The following is a 23,623-nucleotide window of genomic DNA, read 5'->3' on the forward strand; positions in this document are numbered from 1 at the left end:
ATATACCAGATTGCGCCCGCGGTTTCACTTACATCCTGAGGGGTCCTACCTCACTCACGTGGGTGTTCTATAAAAAAGCTCAATCCTGCTAGCTTTCACTGAAAAACTACCGAGCCAATGTACATAGATATTTGGTTCACGGAATATCTACAGCCTGGAAAAGGATAGGCTAGTTTCTATTCGGCTGCGGGGAGTAGTTCGGCGGGTGGAACCGCGAGGAACAGTTAAGTAGTCATCAATAAACGGGTTTTCTTATTGCTTTATCTCCATCATAACTCATAACGATTCTATTATTATTAATTCAGCTGTCGAATATTTAGGAACCACATGTTTACCACACTATCATTTATTACATTAGCTAACTTCCGACTCCCTAAGTAGCGTTCCATAGTTCCATGTATAAGCTTAGTTTCCTATTCAAAATTAATGTAAACCTCCAGCCGTATTTTAGTAGTGCCTACAGGGCCGATATTGTTTCTATTTTGTTACATTAAACACTTGTTTAGTATATAGAATGCTAATAAACCATTCAGTAAGTATGTTTTGGGTACACGCGTGTAAAATTCGTAACGAAAAGAATTTTAATCACTGTGCTTTTCAAGATGATTGGCTAAATTCAACATGCTGATTTGGCTCATCTAAATTGAAAATTAGGTTAGTTTCTGCTGATAAAAAACTCTTGTACCACCATTACAAGTCGTAGGCGTAAACGTATAAAACTGACAAATAGCCGATGTGTTTCTAGTACGTGTAAGTACCGACTCGCGGTTATTTTAACACAGTACAACATGGTCATGGTGAATGAAAGCGTCATTTCTGACTGACTCATTTCGTCTGACCTGACTATAAAACTCGAAACGGGGCAACGCTATTTTGTGCTACAGTTTCCAGATGATGGCTACCTGTGGTAAATAGGTCTAATTGTTTTATAAAAAAAGGCTGGACTTTACATGCTTTGCATACATAAGTACATACCTACCTACAGTGCATATTTTTTTGCTGGACAAAGCTAATGGAAAGTTATGAATTATACCTACTTTCATGCGTTTCGTTAGGACAGTTTGTGAGACTGGTAGGACCTATTCTAGCTCGCAGATATTCTATATTGCCATGTAAAATTTCTAACCATGTCGATTAGTTAAATAAATCAAATGTTTAACAGTAATAAAAAGTTGATACTTAACTGGATCCTGTGATTGTGTCAGTTAGAGGTCGCCCGATGTATGTAGCATTTTCTGCGTTTTAGTGATTTCAGATTTGCATCAAAAATATTTTATCGTATTTCTTTCACTGGAGATCTAAAAATATGTACATTTTTAAATAATAAGGTTTTTACTTTTCACCAACTTTACAAGTAAACGCCAAAGAGGTGCAGCGACATAAAACCTCATCCTTCTTCAATCAAAAACTGGCAGAAAACGCTAAAAAGCAAACATGAAACAACCAACTGACAGACCATCACCTTTTTGATTCCGTCAACATCCCATTTTTGTTATATGTTTCTAAATCTTCTGTCTCGTTAAAAGTCCATAAAAGAAAATTAAACATGTGTGCTGAACCTCGTTGTGGCATCAAGACTGAACGGGTACGGTGCGATGTCTGCCGTACCATCAACTTGGCTAAACACTTGAAGCATCCCAAACCAGATATGCAGATGTATGAAAAATGTGCCCCACGCGAAAAGTTTTGTCCTCAACCAGGTACACAGCACTTATAATAATTACTGAATGATGAGTAAGATGATGACAACGCAATAAATGAACTCAGTGACTGATTGACTGATTAGTTTCAGTCAAAATCAGTGTCAGTCAAAATGTTGCGCCTTCTCATAAAACTTTCTTGGTTCTCTATGTGTCACTTTGCTCTGACTTGGTATCTGGGTACATTACGGAAGAGTGTATCGTAGTGATACCAGATACCTCAACCCCTGCATACCAAGAAATAAAATTTTAGATCGTATCACAAACCATTGTCTTATTAACTTTTGCTAAAAACAACAACACTTCAACAGCGAACATAAAATTCGTCTACCATCAAAAATATAACCTAGCTTGCATATTTTCTCAAGCATTTTTACAAACAAATCCACTGAGAACCATCTTACCAATTTATTATCTAAGCCAAATATATTTCGGTACTTGGTCTGCATTTCGTCTGCACGTCTAAACTTCCTTCTGGCTAAGTCCTAAGAGAATTCATGTAAACAAATTATAATACTAACACATAAACCTGATCTAGAGGTGTTTTACTTACAAGAACTAGATAAATGCCTGCAGTTTAAGCGATTTAATTAGTGTTAAAATTGTAAATGAATGTTAATTGAAATTTGAACTCGATTTTACTGTAGTTCCGGTTCATTTTGCAAAAATCGCTACTTTTTTGGATTCATATCATTCAGAAAAATGCTCGACAGAACGTGACGACTATAAAGACTGTCTAATTAGCAGATTGAATTAGTCTTTCAGATTGAATTTTTAGAATTTTGCTCTTTTCTTATTTAAAGTTTTAATTTGTACATTGGACATGAGTTGAATAAATCTATTATTTTATCACCTAACATATGTACCAAAACTTATCCCAAAAGCTGTCCTGTGCTAGGCCATCAGCCTGATTCAGTACATTGTACGGCACTGAGTCATCTACCGCGCGAACATATAAAATCTTACGTGAATTCTATTTTAGTTCCCAGATAACACTGACCGACCGTGTCACTGACTTCCACGCTGCGTATGCTCGGACACAATAGAATCGTAATGTGTTTCTAACTTAAACTTCATTCAAATTGTAAATTGAACACACACTGCACATGCCAAGCTAAAGATCCTATGCAAGTTAATTGAAAAGTCGAACATTTAATGCCAACTCAGCTGCAGTTTTGCACAAATAAATTGTGATTCACGGTACCGATATCGACATAATCATAAAAAGATAATGAGATTCAATTATGAAAAGACTTTCGATAGAAAAAAAAACAGAAATGTCCATTGTACTAGGAAATTATAACTCGGATTAGGTAAAATGTAAAGATAACAAAACAAAAAATCTCTCCCGCTATAAAGGTCAGAACGAGATGTAACATGGTAATTAAAATATAGCCGTCTCTTTTGTATCAATGAAACAGTCGTGTAAAGGTGACTGCCCTACATTTTACGAACAAGCTTCCTATTTGGTATGTTGCCCTGGTGGTTATTACAAATTATGTAACGTCTCCTAAATGCTCTCAAACTTTTACCAGGCACTCTGTAGATAATGTGGTATCCATGTTTTCTGCTACTCTTTCGAAAGAAAAACAAAGCATAATCATTTTGTAGACTTATTGGCATTACACACATATTTTGTGCACTTTACGAATTGTTATTATGAAATGAATTGCTGTATTTTTACATAAATGCTTATTTATATCACGTGGTCAGTGGTCACCCAGGTCTTCGGCTAAACGGATGTATCTGTATAAATATTATGGCGCCGAGTTTAAGGATTTACTTAATTCAAACCAACTGTTCAAGTTGTAATTGTTGGTAACTGTTGTAAAAGTAGTAACAAAGTTCATACGAGAATTTAGTCAGTTTTATTATCTTGATCGTCCATGTCTTGACCCTCATAAAATATGTCAATATAAATATAATGTATCTTAATTCAATCCTTCCGCAGATATTCCGTTGCATCCGACTTGCATCAAAGTTTGCAGCAGACACGAATACAAGATGAAAAAATCCGGTCAAACTGTTGCTATACCCAGAATGCCTTACTACGTCCACGGAAAGCTTTTGTACGCCATCAAAGTTGGTGAAACCTTACCTCTTTTATTATCTGTCGCCCTAGTACTAATTAAGATTTGTTATGCTGTAATCCTTATCCGTAAGGTCGAAATTTTAACACGATATCGATAGTCAGATTAAGTTTCGATATCTAACGTTTGCGTCTCTAACTACGATTTCTTGATGTAGATAATAATCGACTAATCATTATCACCATTTTATTAAGTACCGAATATCTATCTACCTATAACCTATCTCTGAGTTGGGGACAGTGGCGGATTTACCAATAGGCCAAGTAGGCCAGTGCCTAGAGCGGCAGATTTAGAGGGGCGGCAAATTTTGCAAATTTTTTTACATGTTTTTTTTTATAATTGAGTATATGAGTACACAATCCATATATAAATAAACGACTAATAAATGCAAAATGAATAAACTGTAATATATACTTAGGTACTTACGTGATCATGAATTTTAAAATATTCTAATAGCGTTTCAATAAAAATAAAATAAAAAATCCGCTCGCTTCGCTCGCGGTTTTTTCATGATTCTTGGTTTGTTCTGCGCTCTTTGAGTCCTCAATCTAACAAAAAGTTAAAGCACCGAAGTAGCAAAAACAACTGTCGATTTCTAAGATTTCTATGCTGTTTATGAGGTGGAGGACATTTGTGTCCCAAAACTCGAAAAATTTCGCGCTGCGCTCTCAGCTTTTTCACTTTACACTGGGTTTTTTTTTCAAACTTGTTTGAGTATTTTTGTGTTCCAAGACTCAAAAAATTTCGCGCTCGCTGCGCTCGCGCCTTTCACTTGACAATAACTATTTTCTTTAGGTATTATTGCATCCCAAACATCAAACATTTCGCGGCTTCTTCTCTTTGCAGTGGTTTTTTTTCCACTCTTATTTGGGTAGGTATTTTTGTGTACCAAAATTTGAAAAAATTGCGCTCGCTTCGCTCGCGACTTTTTCACTTTACGGCAGTTTTTTTTTACTCGTTTTGGTACAAAATTATTGAGTTTTGGAACAGAAAAGTTTTTACATTTGTCGTTTTTTTTTTGGCGGGTGCTCAATAGGTAGTCCGCCATGGGTGCCACCCGATGCTACGCCGCCACTGAATCATAGCACCCGAACGAATGAACCCATTTCAATTTAGTTTTTTTTTTAATAGGTACAGGTGTTTTACGAGCGAGTGTTCTTAGACATGATTGATGAAAATCGATTGAGCCGTTTAAAAGTTACAGAGGTTTTACGCTTCAAAGTCGCTGTCATATAAACTTGTTAACATTAAACTCTTCGGTACATAGAGGCTTGCAAAAATAATCTAGTAACTGACAGAAATATCATTAAGTTCACAATCATTAGAGGCGGCAAAAATTGAATGGCCTACTAGCGGCAAGTTTGTAAATCCGCCACTGGTTGGGGAACATGGAAAGAGTACAAGTTTTTTTCTAATTCTGTTTCAAAACAACATACATAGTTAATTTTAATTGTTAAATATTAAACAGAAATTAAAAATGTTTAGTTTTTTACATCCAAATTTTTCGTTACATTTTTGTATATTATGTTGCTTATATGCATTACATTTCTTAACTTTCAATGTACTCTTTAACTTCCTATAATATTATCAGTCGTATTTCAGTAATTCCATCTCTATCCGTAGATATTAATACGTCTGTAGATAATTATGTAGATATCTTACAATGTTAAGAACACCTCCTCTACATTTCATCGCCTTTAGTAGCGCTTGACGCAATTTACCGTATGACTATCTCCTCGGCAGGCTGGTATCATAGTAGGTTCCCTTTACTTCACGTACACGCAAGGAGTGTGGGGCGACCAACGAGAAGTCACAGAATGCCTTCGCCGTTGGTCGGAATACCTGCGCAGCATCAACACTAGACGCCCACCCGTCTTTGATCAGTGTGGTAACGTCATTGTAAGTATAAAACAATATCTTACAAAAAGTATTTTATGCCGTTAGTTTAAGGTTCAAATTCAACTGTACGACACAGTGCTACTGAAATAATAGTACCTGTTTGCCTCTCATGTTATCCTAGTAGAAGTAGTTACGTCACCGGTCGTTCGATCAACTCTACGGGGCACGACGCGACATTTTGGTTGCTTGGTGGTGGTGGTGGTTTCGATAACAGGTGGCTATCGCTACCGCATTTATTTATCATGCACTATTTTTGTGACACCTTTGTTTGTAGTTTTTGGAATACGAAGGATAAAATTAGTTGAAATAAAAAGTTTGACCTGATGGGTGGATAATTTAGATCAAAAAGTTTTGCAGGAAATCTATAAGTAATTAATCTGGCTATGAAAGGCAATTTTAGGAGGATTCTTCTTATTTTCGGTACCGATTTAGTCTACCTCTAAAATAATTATTTGATTGGACTCATAAGAAAAAAAAATAAAAGATATCCAACTCCATAAATATTTCTAGCGGAATGTGATTCCATCTCCTCGTTGTATCTGTAAGCCTGGTAAATGGGAGGCTGTCTCGCAATCGACGCGTGCCATTCGCATCGCATCCAATCCACTCGCTTTCGCAAAACGTCTGCCCACAATGAAAGCCAGCCGCGGATTGGCCTAGCTCGCGTGGCGCCTTACCTGCCAAAACGTTTCGCGAGACCGCTAATACTGCCTCTATGTCTTGCGAATCTATGCGTTTTGGTTCGACATTAGAAAGATGAATTTCATTGCGCGATTACTGATACTTCGATAAAGATCTGCAAACAATGCGGGCAATGGACAAGTCCAACTATTTTTCCACCGACACCAATCGCTGCCAGCCTAGTAGATGTATGCTACGCTCAAAAGACACTATGGCGCACTGAAGTCACGCGAAAATTCCTGCATACTTTTCTATTGATATGATATCCTGGTGGTTGCACGTCAGTTACATACGAGGGACGCCGTTCTTCGCATAGCGTTGGTTCATTCATTCTTTGCAATACGGTCAATGAATCTGAGCTCACCGTATTCTTGCGCGGAATTGTACTATGTTCAGCAGACAAGTCGTCTGGTCTGGTCTAGCTAATCTGATAAAAATAGTACCTACTCACCTTGGGTATCTTTTCCGTTCCTCTGTGAGTGCATAGTATATTAAAATAATATAATTTACACAAGTACTTACTTCTTTACTATTCTGTTCGCATATAATTATTTTATCGACACGGAGATACCTATCAGTGATTTTATTGAAAAACTAGGTCACATCCAGGCTTAGGCCAAAGTCATGCAGGATCACCATTGAAGGCCATTAGTATTTGGCGCAATAGTAGGTGAAAGCTGTAACCCCTTCTGAGATCCTAGTACATGCACGTAGGGGGAAGCAGGGTGTATTATGGTGTGATTTGATTCGCTAGTAAAAACGGGTAAGTAACGTAATACTGAGCGGAAGGAGCATCCTCACTGTTGATAACTGCCTGGTATAAATGGGGTCATATCACTGACAATGTTACGTTACAAGGATGAAAATGTAACGTTGAGCCTCATCAATAAAATATAGCATAATTATTAGCAAGGTTATTAAGACTGTCAGCAAGGCTGTAACTCATTTTAGATCCATATTTCATTTAATATTGAATAATCATGTCGTTAGATTACTTAATTCTATTTTTGACATTAATCACGGTACCTTATCATGGTGATAAAAAAGTTTAATTCAGTAAAAAATACGAGTGGAAGTAGAATATTCATCTATGTTCATTATCTACAAATTTAGCAAAACGGACATGGTCCAAATAATAATTTGGAGTAAAAAGTAATTTGTTGTGCCATTTCCATTATCACAGTGACACGCTGATATGACATCGGTATAGAAAGGGAAATTAATATTAAACACTGAGCAAAATGCTCCAGTTTCACTGACCACTGATAAAACGTAATGTTTTCAGAAAAAGGACACAGTGGAGACTATGGCTGGACCCTTGTATTCAATCTACAAAAGCGCCGTGACGACTTGTTTCGCTGGTAATTTTCTAATTCGTTTCTATGTTAATCTATTTTTAAGCGAAAAAATGTCTTCAACGTGCAATTGGAAACAGCACGTAACTAATGTTTCGATAAGTAGACCGACAAAATTAAGACGTATCCTACACTAACACAATAATTATGTGGAAGTTATACTCACACTAAATGCTCCCCGCAGTTTCATTTAGGAGAACCACCTTCCACAACCAAGTGCATAGTAACCTGAATATATCCTTTGTCAGTCTGTATAGAAGTCCAGACTATCTGTGCACCCATTTAAATCGGTTCATCATAGTCTACTAATCGGCACAGCCTAAAAACGTACACTGCTGGAGAAAGGCCCCAAGCTGGGAGGATGGGCCCATACTCAACGTGCATGCATGTAGGACCATTCAAATAAAGAAGTTGATTAACTACCTAGTAATATCTTTCCTGTGTTGAACAGGTGTTGTCAAAGTGCCGCTACTCATCAAATGCGCCTACTTTGACTACCTAAAGGCTATGGAGAAGAAAAAAATGGAAGAAGAAATGGAAAGGAAATTAAAGAAAAAGTGATTTAAAAAATATTACCATATTCATATAAGCCGAGGGTTTAGTAAGTTTTGTATTGTTCACAAAATTGACAAGTGCACAGTTGAATTGTAACGAGACTAGTAACAGCAAAATGTTCCTATAATGTAAAGTAAAAGTGGTACGTTCATCATTTTGGTACAAATGTGTAAGAAAAGGTAACAACCACCAACATCTTTTCTTTAAAAAGTTTTTGTGATATTGTCAGAAGGAGTTAAAAGTTTCGATATGAAAACATTGTATAAATGGACTCTGAAATATGAAAAATGTAAAATATAGCTGTTGTTATGTTTAGTGCTTATCGTAAGGTAAAAAAGTGGTTTCTTGATATCGGAACCAGACAATATTTCAAATTATGGTAAGCATAATACAAGGAACGTATTTAAAAAATATATTCTTATTTATTGTATTGTTATACTTTTTGTCAAAAAGAAATATAAATACGTCTTTGAAGAATTGCACCTTTTTTTTTGTCCAAACGCAGCCAAACAAAGCTGACTTTTTTATTTTATTTTTGTAGTTTGTAGCATTCTACTCTATGGTATTTTGGCTAATATCTCTGCTGCCTCCGTCTAAGGTCCGAGGCGTGAAGCTCGAAGAAGGCAGGGTTCTCGTCTGCCGACCCTCCCGCCAGCATATACTCCAAATGTCTAATGTAACAAATGGCTATCCTGTAATCAAAAAAGCTGTAGCTGAGATCAAATTCGCTCAACGAGCTATGGAGAGGGCTATGCTCGGTGTTTCTCTACGTGATCGAATCCGAAATGAGGAGATCCGTAGACACTAAAGTCACCGATATAGCCCACCGGATTAGCAAGTTGAAACGGCAATGGGCTGGCCATATTGCTCGCAGAGCGGATGGCCGATGGGGTCGAAAAGTGCTGGAGTGCTTCTACCACGCTTGGACCACGGACTAGCAAGCGCAGCGCAGGATGTCCACCAAGGTGGACAGACGACCTTATAAAGGTCGCCGGAAGACGCTGGATGCAGGTCGCCTCCAACAGGTATCTGTGGAGATCTAAGGGGGAGGCCTATGTTCAGCAGTGGACGTCCTATGGCTGAGATGATGATGATGATGAGATCAAATTAAATTCTAATAAATAAGACATCAGTTTCTATACATCACATAGCGATGTCGAGAAGTGTAAAAGTACCTAATCCCTTAGACCTGCCTCTTACCAACAGAAAACTAAGCTACTACACTTGGTAGGAAAAATTTTCAGAAATTTATACAGTTCTCGCAAAATTACGCAGCAGTGTTGACGCCAACAGTTTTGGCAGGAACCTGTACCAGACTATTATTTTTTTTATATTAAATCAAGGTATAACTGGGCTGCTGATTCCGGCAAATGATCTAGCACATGCAAATCTAGTAACCTGGGCGACCAGGGTAGAATGAACGTTAGGTTGTCTCTCACCTAAGGCACTCGATTTTGGAATATTTCTTCTTAGAAGGCTTGGTGATTGGCAGCTTCGAGCGCAGCAGATCGAAAGCGCGATTCATATCCCTCATGCGAGTCCGCTCCCGGTCGCACGCAGTTTTCTTGTATTCTGACCAAATAGCCAAAAAGAAATCTCAATGAAGACGACCTACGAGCTTGAAGGGAAAATCAAATCTAGAAGTGCGCCTAGTTTCTGGCATTAGGTATAGCCTGAACCACGGTAATAACACTTATCTATTACTGTGCTAAACTATTTTTTTTTGCAACCTTTCGCTCATGGTCCCTTCATCGAGCGAAATTGTCACGAAATACTTGATTAGCGCAATACATCTCAAAGGGCCTACGAACATGATTGCCTGTTTCAGAAACAAAATCGCTAAAGAAATATTTTACCTTTCTCAAGCTGCATGGCCCTCTCCTTCCAATTCAGCATGGTGTCTTGGTTGACATCATCATTGCCGTACTTAGAAGTATCCTGAGACTCGTGGGAGTAATCCAGGGATGACTCCGAGTTGGCGATATCTGGTATCGTGACCGCGTCTCTGTAGTCTTGCTCGAAGAATCTAGGACCTTTAATGTAAATAAAGAGTAAGTAGGTAAGAGGCGTAAATTAATAGTGGACTCTTTATTTTATGCAGTAGCTGTTCCCCGCGGTTTCGCAAATGCTCTGGGAGAACCACTTCCCAAAACCGTTTAAAGCTCGTGTCCCTCAGGCTCTTTAGATAAAATTTCATTAAAATCAGTTCAGTAGGATTTCCGTGAAAACCCCACAGACATACAGAGTTTCATTCGCGTAATATGGTCCTATAACATAAACCACTCACAACTATGTCTACAAAGGTAAATTCTTTATCTCAAACCTTATGAAAGCCAGAAATCTAATTTGAATTGTTCCAATATGAATCTATAGTGAATAACCGTGAAATAAACTTATAACGCCTACAGTCTAAATAGAAATTTCAGAAGGTATTTACTGGGTAAACAATGAGTCACAATGGTTGCTTATTCAGGTTTGTACCTTTATACCTAGAATTCAAATTCTTAGACATTCTTACCTTCTCCAGCGTTGTGGTCTAATTCATGAGGTCTAAAATATATCCTTCTTGGTTCATAATCTTCTAACACATAAGATCTATGATGTGAAATCGTCTTATCGTACTTCTTATGTGAGAATGTGTGTTCTTCTTTAGGCTTATCATCTTGGCGTCCTATTTCTAGAATGACTCGATCCTCTGGGTCCCGTTTCTCTTCATCATCTTTCACAACTGTGTAGTTGGCTATAAGGGGGATAGGAGCCTCATCTTCGTATGTTTGACTATACATTTTGTAGTTTCTAAACACCTATGTTTACCTTTAAGAATCTTATTAGGTATTCGGTTTTCTGGTAGGAAACTATCCTTTTGAAGAACTCGAGTAAGGATATCTACTATTGCCCGGCAATAGTAGATATCTAGATAGGCAATTCAAACGCACACTAAGGTAGAAAATTCGGAGCTTTTCTTTAGAAAACTACTGTGCTGATTCTAGAACATTCCATCAGAGGAAACTACACAAGCACTTATAGTCTTTTGCACATTTAAAAACGGAAGGTTCTTGGTCTTTTACATGATAACGATCAAGGAGTCTTAGGGACAAATTTTCACCAATGAATCTCACTATTTAGGAGAGCAACGGCCACCCACTACCTGTTTAGACCGAGGACTGTGTCATCTACATTTCTGTTCTATTGTAATGCATATTCGATCAAAGTGGCGTTGTATGTACACAAGTGTGTGCCACAATTTTTAGTTTTCACCGTAGAGGGACCGCCATTGTTTGACTGTCTTTTGTTAACGCTTGTTTTGTACGGAGTTATGGAGTCTCTTAGAGCCTTTGGACTGAGAAGTGGATTAAATGTTATGTAGTTTGTGAATGTATTTGTTAGGGGTCTGTCATTGTGGTGGTGGATAGCTTCCAATAACCAAATTCTATTTCTGTAGTGTCATTATAAGATTCAATAGCTGTATAGCGATAAGCTTTAGGTATCATCACTATTTACAATTATCGACTTATTCGATCCTATTGTAGGGTAGGTAGAGTTGCGGTTACGGGTAGCTTGTGGAAGAGAAACAAGAAAATAAATTGTACGATGTATTTATTTAAATAAATAATTATTATAAATTATTTTATGCTCATTGCACAGCCGCACAAACTCGAATACTGAAACGTCACAATTTCAAGCGATGTTTTATTAAATCTCATGCTATCTCTGTTTTTTCTATGTGTAATGTAAGCGATAGAAATAATATTAAGTACGATTATGTGACGTTGCAATATTCGAGCTAAAAGTCTAGTATTTTAATGCATTGACGATTTTAGGATAGTATCATGTTTTTTTAGCAAAATATACTTTTGATAAGCGTGATGTTGAAAACTATCGATAAAAATATGTGAAAAACCCACATTGTTCAGTTAAGTCTTAAACAACGATAGGTATACAATATTTTATTACCATTAAAAAAATGCTTTTAACCGCAGGACTTATGAACTAAACTTTATGTAATTTACATAGGTACTTCGTATAAAAAGGCTTTTGATACAATTTCAAAATAATAAAATTTTCATGTAGGTTTTCATTATATTTTGTTTATTGCTTTTAAAACTAAGATTTCTTGCATCATTTCGCTTATTTAAAAAAAAAGTAATTTTAGGGATTACTTTGATATTACCACTGAAAAACCATGTTGACGTGGTCCATACAAAATAATCCATAAAATCTTACACTAGTACCTTGAAGGCACACTGACTAAGTCAGTCTTAGGTAAATACATAAGTTAAAAACAATAGACCGTCACTGGACGACAACATGTGAAACAGACAGGCATACACGCTTATGACATTATGCTTCCCTTCCGACACAGGCGAGTGTCGCGTGCGGCAGATTGCCAGCGGTTTCCGACAAACGCAAGCGACCAATGCGTGAATAGTCAAAGTATGGAAATTTATGAGACCGTTTTCAAGCCCTTTGAGAAAGGCTCGTTCGGACGAAATTAGACATCGGCCCATATGTTTCTATTATAGATCTGTCATGAATCGCGTGCCGTCAACTGCACACGACGGTTGCCTGTGTCGGAAAAGCAGCTTTAGAGAGCGGCGTAAGCTTGACATACTTGAGCATCATGCCTTGTACCGTCACGGAGGCAAAGTTGGTCTTGCCGCGCATCATACAATGTTTCACATTAAAAAAAATAATACTAGGACTTCATAAACGCTCTAGAACTTGATCGGTCGTACTTTGAAGAACGATTGCACTACTTCGTCGGTGACTTTAGCGCGTCGCTGCTGGTACTCTTGAATCCAGGGCGTGATGGTGTCTATAGCTTCCTTCTTCAGTTCTCCTGTTAACATCTGGCCTGATTCGTAGTCTTTTTTTACCTGGAAAAAATATTATTAATCAATTATTTATTTAATGTAATAAAAATAACTAAAATGTTATAGGTACATGCGCTACATTTTAGAGGGTGGATACAATATAGACCAATAAAGGCATAGCTTAAAGAAGTTAGTAATAAGTTGGGTATTTGAAAACAGCAATAACTAATGGAAAATTTTCCTCTACCTGACTGAAAGAGGGCCTATTTTTAAATAGTCACAAATATTTTATTAATCTACAATTGGTAAACGCAGCAAAGTGATGAGCCAAAAAATCTCCAACAAAACCTATTTAGTCTGAATTTATAATTTTTTTTCTTGATACATACTTCTTCATCATCATCATCATCTCAGCCATAGGACGTCCACTGCTGACCATAGGCCTCCCACTTAGATCTCTAGCGTCTTCCGGCGACCTTTATAAGGTCGTCTGTCGTATACTTCTTATCTAAAGATAATTGTATTTACCTGTGCTAGCCTTTCATCGTCTTCCAAGAAGAATGTAAGGTACTTGAATGATATGTCGACGTCTGTGTTGCCACCTTTCTCTCTATGCTCTTCTACCGTCGCCTGACCACCCGAGAACGCATATTTGTTAATCTGTAAAAAAATATAACAAAGCATTACATATAGGTATTCTAAAGCTAACTTAAGCATTCCAACAACTACTTGGGAGACAGTAAAACATACATACATTCCAGTACTCTTAAGGAAACATTGGAATTATTTTGTACTTTGTAATAAGACTTTTAGCTATCACTCTAATACGACTATAAAATCCATTCATACACAATACTCTGTAATACATAAACATAATAGGTTTATGAAGGGGATTCCCCAAAAACTCAATTTTTATGACTAATTAGACTTCCCGCGGAATTCGCCGAATCATTTGAAGATAACAGTTATACTATTTTTTTACTTAAATACCTACATACATTTTAACAAAAATTTTAACAACAATAATATACCTCCCTAAAACATTTTCCTAATTCTGACTAATACCTTCTAATGAGAAATACTATGCGCACCAAAATTGCTTCAGCCAAACGTGACATTATCGCGTACACAAATTTTTTTGAAGTCGGTTAAAATTAAACCTTACCTTAGTTTTAATCTGCTTAGGCGTATCACTCAAGAATATAGACGCGTTGGGATCACTAGCAGACATCTTGTGTTGCGCTCCTTGTAAGGCCGGTAAGAAGGTGGAGTGTATGAGAGCTGGCTTCGGCATCTTGAGGCGGGCTGCCACGTCGCGTGTCATGCGGAAGTATGGGTCCTGGTCGATGGCGCAGGGGACTAGGCAGGGGACCTGCGGAATAAGTATAGAGTTAGTTTTACTGGTGAAAAAAATTGTGTTGGTGGATGAAAATTATATTATACTTGTTGATAGGTATTGCTGTATTGTTTAATTTAATGTCGGCAATAAGTTTTATAAGTGAATGCTATGTAGAATTATATTTGTTATTTTGGCAACATTTAATGCCGGTTCGCTTCAAACTTCTCGGCACAGGTACGCGCATATCTCCATCGGTCACTGATGATTTCTGCGTATCGATTCGCGTCATGTTCTAAGCCAACATAAAGTTTTACAAGATTTATGCCGGTTTTAAAATTGTTGTTTTGTTATTATACGAACACGTAATAAGCGAAGATAAGAAAATCACTACGCTCTGTTAAATCACTGTAGGTAAATATTACTTATCTATGTTATCACTTGGTACTGCGTGCAAGATTATCGAATTTTGAATTCATCTATTTTACTCAATGGGTCGATAAGCGGTAAAACAAACACAAGTGCAAACAAAGCAACCATTTTAAATCGATGCTATGAATAGGTATATTTCTTTTTATTGGCTCAACTCTGAAACTACTGCACCAATTTGAAAAATCTTTCATTTTTGGAAAGCTATGAGCCTATTTATACAGGGAAGTTGTTTCCGAGAATTAAATCACGGGGATCGTTATACATAACTACAGAAAAACCAAAATCCAAATCCAAATTGATTCATACAAATTCACCCCTTCTGTACAATCAGTGCATTAAAATATACTTACAACTTTATTCTCGAATATGAAAGGGAAGCTAGTCGAGAACGCAGGTGCAGCCTCTATCGAAGGGAACGTGATCTTGCCGATGACGTCGGAGTCTCCGAAGCCGAAGATACCCTTCACCTGGTTGTAGGTGACGCACTTCTGTATCCTCACCATGTTCTGGTAGAACGCTGGACATTGACTGGAAATGAGAATGGGACATCAAAATTATGTTAAATATTTGCTTATCTAATTGATCACTTCCATCACGTGCAGTTGTTTAAGGTGTTATGCAATTCATAGAGGCAACAGAATAAACTAGGTGAAGATGTAAAAAAACGCTCCTAGAATACCAGCTTTCATCTTCAAAAGCCGCATCTAACTCGGTTTATCCATTAAAAAACTACATTGCCACAAACAGATACTCAAACAGGTATATATGTATACATATACACGTAAAATAGTCCTCTTTTTGAGTGAGGCATTAAGTGTTTTAAAAAGATAGTGATTATTTCATTTACATATGAAAATGTTTTGCAGCTCAATAATTCTATACCAATTTCATTCTTCCATTTTATCATCTATTCTAGACTAACAATTATTAACACAACTCACCCAATAAAGTCCAGATCATTGAATATGAAAGTGTTCTCCGGATCGAATCCTACAGCAATAATGTCTTTAGCGTTGTTGAATGCCATCTTGCGAGCATCCTCAATCTTCAGATCCCTCCACAGCACCTTCTCATCATCGGTCAGCTGGATGATTAGTGGGACGTTGAAAACTTCTTGTAACCATCTGCAAGATAGTAAAAGATTTTTTTTGTAGTAAGTATACTCTTTCAAAAGAATTCATTGAGCCAGAAAGTTGTACTGTGACAGCCTCTTAGTAAAATGGTTAAGTAAAAATTACAAAATGATAATTGGGCTGCCAAAATTTCCAATTAGATTTTTTCTTTAAAAGCATTAATCCATAAAATTACTAAGGCTACAGCTACTAAAATGCATGTAAAAGCTGTCTTAATTTGTGATTTACTAATAAAATTATGAGTTGCACCTTTAAACTTTTAGTAATGGGCGGTTGTTAAAAGGCTGACTCAACTCAATAGTGCAATTCACACTCACTTCACTTTATCAGTTTTATATGACATATTGACAAACTCACTTGGTAAACATGAAAGGTATCATATGCCCGATATGCATACTTTCTGAAGAAGGCCCTCGTCCTGTGTACAAGTAGAACTTCTTGCCTGCTTCATACAGATTCAGGATATTGTGAATGTCTCGATGGGAGAAGAATATTCCACGTCTTAGGAAGCGGTGCGCTGAAACACAAAATATCATAGTTACCTACCATATATCTCGGTAGCAAACTATAATTACAGAATTGATAAGAATGGTTTGAATATTTACCCTTTTTCCCTGTAACCTTCTCAAATCTCTGTATAACTTCTTCATCAATCTTTTGACTACCAAACCGTTCTGAAAATTAAATTGCAATATTGTATAACTTATTCATCAATCAAAAAGTATGTTCTAAATACATATATGACCTGTATGGTCATTTAAAACTTACTGATTAACTTGTCATAGTCGATTCCTGTCTGGTCCTTCCCGGTGACGGTCCATGGGTCTACAAAGTCGTCATCTTCAGTCACGGCTGGTGTATTTACCTGTTCCTCAGCCATTATGCTCTGAAACAGATGTTTATCTTACTATTTCGCACCATATAAATGATAGCAGTGTTGGTATTAAAACATAAATGTATATTATAGTTAGTTTGGTCTGGTTTACTAATATTGTTCTTTGGTTTAAGCTTAATATGTTGAAATTGCTGCGAAAGATAGGCCAGTCGCCAGATCATCACAGCTGTTTATAGGTTAGTTTTGACATATTGATGAAATAAACTTACAATATTATGTAACGTATCCCTGTAAAACTACAATACTTTACTATTTACAATACTGCACGAATTATGGAAGAAGCTGATGCAATTTTTTGGAAAAAAAGTCAACATCGATCGCGTATGCGGCACTGTCAGCAGACTGTCAAAAGCGTTTTGTTTATCAGATCGTAGTATCACAGATGACTCATGGTTCGCATTGATTTCTATTTAATAAATGAAGAAAAATCAAGTAGATAAAGTAAAATATGTAATTTTAAACTTGAAACCCATTAAAATTGATACCCATATAAATATTGAACGGAAAAATTTTACCATTTATTTAACCGTAGCAAATAACAAAACGCGGATATCTATGAAAGTTACCATTATCTTATTTAATAATTCCTACTATAAAGTCGTATATAGTAGTAATTGTAATCATAACCATTTCAATGAGTTTATTTGATAAGCAATTTTTAAAAAGTATAAGTTTATTACTAACTTTTAAGAAAACCCCATAACTTTGATTTAGTAAATTAAAAAATGTTGAAATAATTAAATATTTGCTATAAATAAAACTACTACTTGAGTTTATTTTTTTGTAGCTGCAGCTCAAGCATGACAAACGTCAAAATTTGTCAATAATACGTTTCACAGATCACAATTTTTTTGCTGTATTTATGATAGGGAGTAGGATAAGCTCGCATTTCTTTGTCTGAAAATTTTATGGAGATTTTGTGTTAAACAAGCCCGTGTGTTGGTGTTCTTGATGGTGTCCGGTGACGATTCAAATGGTGGCCGTTTGTCGCGTAAAACTACGAGGTCCCCGAACCGTAAGTCCAAGAAGACAGATGCAGACCTAGCAAAGGGGTCAGCGTTGCGAAATGATTCGCAACCTTCTGTCCATAAAAGGAATCTTTACGTCGTTTCTTTCCCAATCATCATTCTGTTTAACGTGCTAAGATCAATTTTATATCAACTTTTTATAATTTTTAAATATTTGTATACGGCGTCGCATCGGTTCATGCACAAGCCTCGTAAAGCGGGCGAGTGTAACTTGGAAGTGGTTGTGAAGGACGGTATAGTGTCTACGGAGCTCGCCCCCAGCGAGGAGATGTCTCACATACACAATGTGGGCCCCGGGGACCCACTGCTGGCCAAGCAGAAACATCACCATCGCAAAGCTTTTGAGTACATATCAAAGGCATTGAAGATTGATGAGGAAAATGAGGGTGAGTTCCTAGCCATAACTTAGAAACATAAGTAGAATAGCTTCTCTCTCAAAATAGTTTCGATAAACAAAAATAAACACAATAAATGCAGAAAAAATTTTCGTCAAATAACTTTGACTCTTTACATTTTTATGAATAAAACTGGCTGTAAATGATGTAGAAAAAGCTAAATTATGTCCATTTTATTCCATCTGTATTTATTTCCTAATGAGATTTAAATACATGTCATAATAAGTATGATAAACCATTTGATTATTTTAATCTGCTATTTGTTGCTGTCAAACTTATGAATTTACCTTAAAAAACAATCATACTTATGGAATTCAGATGTCATATAGTTTGGCTGTCTAGACAAAAGAGGTAGATGTTAGAACAAAGGATATAAAAATTCTTGACAATCTGATTGTTTTCAATTTGTTATTGTTATTAACAAACAAGGCATAGTGGTTAGACTATTCATGAGCTGTGACATTCCTTTATAAAACGCCTATATCATTATTTAGAAGCAAAGAGGTTCTCGTGTTCATATGTATTTTTCATGGGCTTATTACTTTAAGTTTACAGCTTTTAGCTCTCTTACTTCATGCTATCCTGGTACCTGATATTGGTTAACTATTGCCCAAACAGCAAAACTTTTCCTGGAGTCAGGCACTTATTATGGGACTTAACCTTTTCTTTGACCACTGTTGCTTTAGATAACATGATAAAGATACAAATTGGATAATGATAATAACATTGATAATAATTATTCCCATATGTCAATCAGAACGTTTGCAACAATATTTTGTAAACTATTGATGAAACAATGAGTTAAGAGTTGGATGTAACAAAAGTTAGCACTCTCTGAACTGAGTTGCCCAGAAATACTGTCAACAAACACATTGATATTTCCCACAGGACAAAAGGAACTAGCAATAGAGCTTTACAAAAAAGGCATTTATGAGCTCGAACGAGGGATCGCCGTCGACTGCTGGGGAGGCCGCGGCGACGCCTGGCAAAGGGCTCAACGACTTCACGACAAAATGAAAACCAATCTAGGCATGGCCAAAGACAGACTACACTTCCTTGGTATGAAATATCATGGTATTCCCTCACACCCGACATCACTGCCACAACTCAAGCTATGACTCAACTACGCTATTTTATTTTGAAAGTGGAAATCGGCTGAATGTTTGCATGCTAAGCTTCTTTTTTTCCTTTCAACATATACACAACTTATCCTACAGTTTCTATTGAATATAATTTTATATTCCCCACTGTAGCCAACCTAGTCGCGCTCAGTAAGTTGGGCGTAGAGAGTGAGCCCGAACGGAGTGACAAAAAGCCGACGGAGTCGCCCCTAAAAGCGCGAAGGCTTGAGAAGTCCAAGACGACGTTACTCGCACATACAGAAAGTAACAGTGGTCAAACGAAGCCTCCGAACGAAGGTAGACACACAAGAAATAACGCTTAGCTTCGTTTGACGTAACCTAATGCAAAATTCTATCAGAAATTCAAACTAACCTTTATATAACTTGATAGTTAACACTACACTCGACATTGGAAACTAATTGGACTGTTTTGTTTTAAATTGTCAGTGTTTGCATGGGTTGACAGCCTACCATAATATCAGCTTGCAATTGTTGCAAAACTTTTAACACCGTGTGATGTGTTAATCTGTTACGTGTTAAGCTTTCCGCTGCATCTATACATAAGGGTATTTAACTATTAACTCTTTCATTTCAAACTTTCGATAAACAAAAGTATTATTAGCGTATAAAACGCGCGCTCGAGCTTCATAAATCATTTCAAACATGGAGCGAATTTCTAAAATTCTTGTCTAGGCTTCGAAGGAAAATGTACGAATAGTTTTGTATGTATGGACGCAGTATGTCTTGCATAGTAACCAGGCACACACATTTATTAGCACAGCGCACAAGTCGGACACGTAACACGTCATTAGACTTCGTTATATGTACTTAGAGTCTAGATTTTTAGGTCTACAACACGGTTAGAGTGAAAACTGTTACATTGACTTGTAATGCAGGCTTATAGTCTTAGCTTTTGTTTAGATTTCGGCTTTGGAGCCAGTTTCAACAGCACCTAAATAATAATAATTCGTCTAGTCAACCAAATATAAATAAATTGCTGAAAAAACGTGATACTGCATGCGCTTACGCATTCGACGTCACATTACGCATTTTCATGAAATAAATATCCTCATAGATAACTTTATCTTTATTAACATTGACATTATGCAATTTTCCTCTCGTGTAACACAAATATTTGAACAATATTATGCGGTGTTACGCTGAATTAAGATAACAAAACTGCAAGGCTGTGATAGAGCGTCCGGTTCGTTCATTATGTATGCAAAAAAACAGTCTTAAAAATATCTGGTCTATCCTTGAACGTAAACTAGTTTATATCTTTAATTTATGGACCGAAAAATGTGATGCTAATTGATGACTGGGTCCTAGGCTGGTTGGTCTCAGTTCATTTGTTTTGTATGGCCACGGACGCGTAGGGGACGCGATGGAGCGCGCCAAACGCACACGCACGATCTTTTACATACGACATATTGTATTTCCCTAACATTTCTTCACAGTTCATTGAACAACATGCATGCTTGTTGTTTCACTGGTTCCGCGGCTTTGTATGGAATCGGAAGTCCTGTATTTTGTGTTCAGAAAAGGGCTTTTCCAACTTCAAATGTAGCATAAAATGAGGTATGCCCAATAAGTTTTTATCGTGAAAAATACTTTTTAATTACTTGATTCTAGAATATAACAGGTCTTCATTCAAGATCATGCAGTTTTCAATCAAAAGTGTAACATGGCCAATTTAGAATTAAAACCAACCATAAACTGTTTCACGGTGATTTAATGAACATAGACTGTAGACGGTTAGTCTCGCACAATTTAGCGCCAGTTTCACAGCTGGCCATTTACAATTTGTTAGAATCAACTGAAGGAAACTGCTTATTATGGTGTTATAGTTCGTTTATATAGACGTAGGCGAAACAACCGACGATCTGAGTCAGATCATCTGACCCTAGGAATTACCGCAATCGTAATTGAGATTCGCACTATACGAGGATTGGACGAAGTATCTTAATATTTCTGAGATATTTAGGCTTCCGCCAGCAGTTCCACCCTCTTCCCGTGGGATCTAACTCGGGCGTCGTAAGTAGCTTAAAGCATTCCTCGATAAATGGGCTATCTAATAGTGATAGAATTTTTCAAAAGTTCTGGACACTAGATAATAAATATTGACCTTTATATATATTTATATAGTTAAGAGAAATTCTGCAGTCAACTGTAATGAGTCCTTTGAACCTCGTTACCAATAAGAGAATCTTCAATCCTAAAATGGTCAATCTATCTAGTCCACCCCAGAGAAAAAATTACAAAATTGGATATAGTAAGTTCAACTCAGTCGTGCGCGCGGCCTTATGTGTGGGTAACCCTTGTACATATACAGTGACTTTGTGTGCGTGACAAGAGGTACAGTCGGGTACAAATACAGTTATCTAGGGGTTGCATACGGGTGTTTAAAGAAAAACAGTTATTACGTAATTTAATGTTTATTTATTTATAATGATTCTAAATCGCTACTTAAAAAATCAAATGATGAATTTTCGGATTCGCTACTCTCCAAGGTGAATTATAAATTCTGACTCCATGTCAAAATGTCTATAGCATTCTTCTTTTTTCTTACATGTCGACAAGTATTACCCAACATCCCTTCATCAATTTGACTTATACGTTCATTTATGAGTTTCATTATTTCCATCTTATTTTGGTCGACATTATGCGAAGCAATATATTTTTTTTTAATTCCCCACACATTTTGTTTACATTATTATATTTATTGTCTGCGTACCCCGAGCTAGAAAATATGTAAGGAGTATTTAAATCATCTTAGATATTTCACCTCATTTATTTCTTAGATACTGTCAATGTAAATTTGAAAAGACGAAAATAATGAAAAACTATAATTAATAATAAAAAGCTTTGAATGTTGTTTCTCCTTAATAATTTCTCCGTGAATAACTATGTAGCATTTTCGTAAGCGACTGTACCCATAACAAAAAGCGATAAGAACACGTCATCCTCGGACGACGTCACTGTCACACGAATGAAAGTTGTATATTTACAAGCCGACGCACACATAGGGCCGCGCGCAAATCTGAGTTGAACTATCTATAACAAGTTTTCAGAAGATCAGCATTAAGTCTGATTGGATACAATTTTCACCACGACGTGTGTTCGTGACTAAACGACCCTTTCAACCCTAGATTAAACGAAGAAGTTTATACGTGATCTATTAGGTACAATAAAGTATCTGTTTACCTTGGAGGGTTAGACAGAGGTGAAGGGTCATTTGAAGTTCGTCTGAATTTATGAGAACAAAAAAAAGCCGATGTTTGAGTAGAGAGTACATCCCGTGCAAAGACAGCTTTTCCCTGTCAAATATTGCAAAGAAGTTTATAGCAACATAAGATCAAGATTGATCTCTTCCAAAATGCGAGAAGCACTTTGAAACCCGTTGAAAGCAATCTAACATCGCAAAAAAAACAATCTCTTTCACCAAAAAGCTTAGATACAATCCACATTGTGCTTCGATAACATTTACAAAGACATCGAATGATTGTAACGGACACAAGCCTATCTAAAAGAAAGTTTTCACTATCATTCTGTATAAAAAGCACCTTTCCAGTCTGTTAGAAGCGTCTCGCAATATGATACAGTGGCTGTAGCGGTCGATGACCCACTGACATTGGCAGTGGCCCCTTTTCCACTAGCCGATGCAATCAATCGATTTAGTTAAATGCGTCCGAGTGTATTTGGGTGCAGACCGCTCTGGTCACCGAAACAGCTCTATTTTTGTGACCGAAGCCCGAAAAGGGAGTTATAATCACTGTAGTATGTATTTCCGAGTTAATGTCTTAAGAAGGTGACTTAAGTCTGTGGGTGAATGGATTTTAAAGTATCGGGTGTCGACATAACCGCAAGGGCCACTGGATTTGTCCTTTCATTCCTAAAACATGTATGTCGTATTTTCGACACCATTAAAAAGTAGCTTAAATACGTTTATCAGAATTAAGGTGGAAATTAAAAAAAATATATATAATGCATTTAATATTTTATTAAATGAAGAGACCAAGGTTCAGCAGTGGAGGGAAATTGGCTGACATAATGATGATGATGGATAAGGAAATGATGAAAATACTCAGTAAAATAAATATAACAGAAAAAAGTCCTGGGTAAATGTTTATAATTAGAATAAGGCCCATTATATTAGAGGTGTTATTATTAAGACTCAATGGCTGTTATT

General features: G+C 36.7%; 4 protein-coding genes across 6 annotated transcripts in view; 2 read left to right on the plus strand and 2 right to left on the minus strand.

Annotated features, from left to right (window-relative positions):
* Positions 1-1,437: 1,437 nt before the first annotated feature.
* Positions 1,438-8,757, plus strand: LOC110379533 (uncharacterized). Its single transcript, XM_064039895.1, has 5 exons — positions 1,438-1,700; positions 3,652-3,782; positions 5,534-5,689; positions 7,656-7,731; positions 8,177-8,757. Exons 1-5 carry the CDS (start codon positions 1,547-1,549, stop codon positions 8,284-8,286), a joined length of 627 nt encoding a protein of 208 aa, XP_063895965.1. The 5' UTR covers positions 1,438-1,546; the 3' UTR covers positions 8,287-8,757.
* A 64-nt stretch (positions 8,758-8,821) lies between these two features.
* Positions 8,822-11,069, minus strand: LOC110379536 (fer3-like protein). Its single transcript, XM_064039896.1, has 4 exons — positions 10,799-11,069; positions 10,137-10,313; positions 9,720-9,852; positions 8,822-8,972 (listed from the first exon to the last, which is right to left on the minus strand). Exons 1-4 carry the CDS (start codon positions 11,064-11,066, stop codon positions 8,852-8,854), a joined length of 699 nt encoding a protein of 232 aa, XP_063895966.1. The 5' UTR covers positions 11,067-11,069; the 3' UTR covers positions 8,822-8,851.
* A 791-nt stretch (positions 11,070-11,860) lies between these two features.
* Positions 11,861-17,262, minus strand: LOC110379541 (tryptophan--tRNA ligase, cytoplasmic). Its single transcript, XM_064039802.1, has 9 exons — positions 17,100-17,262; positions 16,764-16,881; positions 16,601-16,669; positions 16,353-16,512; positions 15,804-15,986; positions 15,213-15,390; positions 14,260-14,466; positions 13,623-13,754; positions 11,861-13,157 (listed from the first exon to the last, which is right to left on the minus strand). The coding sequence occupies exons 2-9, from the start codon at positions 16,873-16,875 to the stop codon at positions 12,996-12,998; spliced, it is 1,203 nt and encodes a 400-aa protein (XP_063895872.1). The 5' UTR covers positions 16,876-16,881; positions 17,100-17,262; the 3' UTR covers positions 11,861-12,995.
* A 425-nt stretch (positions 17,263-17,687) lies between these two features.
* The window catches only part of LOC110382175 (spastin), a 31,392-nt gene continuing 25,456 nt past the window's right edge, over positions 17,688-23,623 (plus strand). For 2 of the 3 annotated variants that reach the window (XM_064039635.1, XM_064039636.1), the window contains exons 1-3: positions 17,688-18,304; positions 19,202-19,372; positions 19,567-19,731. In XM_064039635.1, the coding sequence (XP_063895705.1) occupies positions 17,842-18,304; positions 19,202-19,372; positions 19,567-19,731 (799 nt within the window). In that variant the 5' untranslated portion in view covers positions 17,688-17,841. The remainder of the gene's footprint in view (positions 18,305-19,201; positions 19,373-19,566; positions 19,732-23,623) is intronic. The other variant, XM_064039637.1, reaches the window with a different exon arrangement.

The sequence above is a fragment of the Helicoverpa armigera genome, chromosome 20 (assembly GCF_030705265.1).
Source record: "Helicoverpa armigera isolate CAAS_96S chromosome 20, ASM3070526v1, whole genome shotgun sequence".
NCBI classification, from domain to species: Eukaryota; Metazoa; Arthropoda; class Insecta; order Lepidoptera; family Noctuidae; genus Helicoverpa; species Helicoverpa armigera.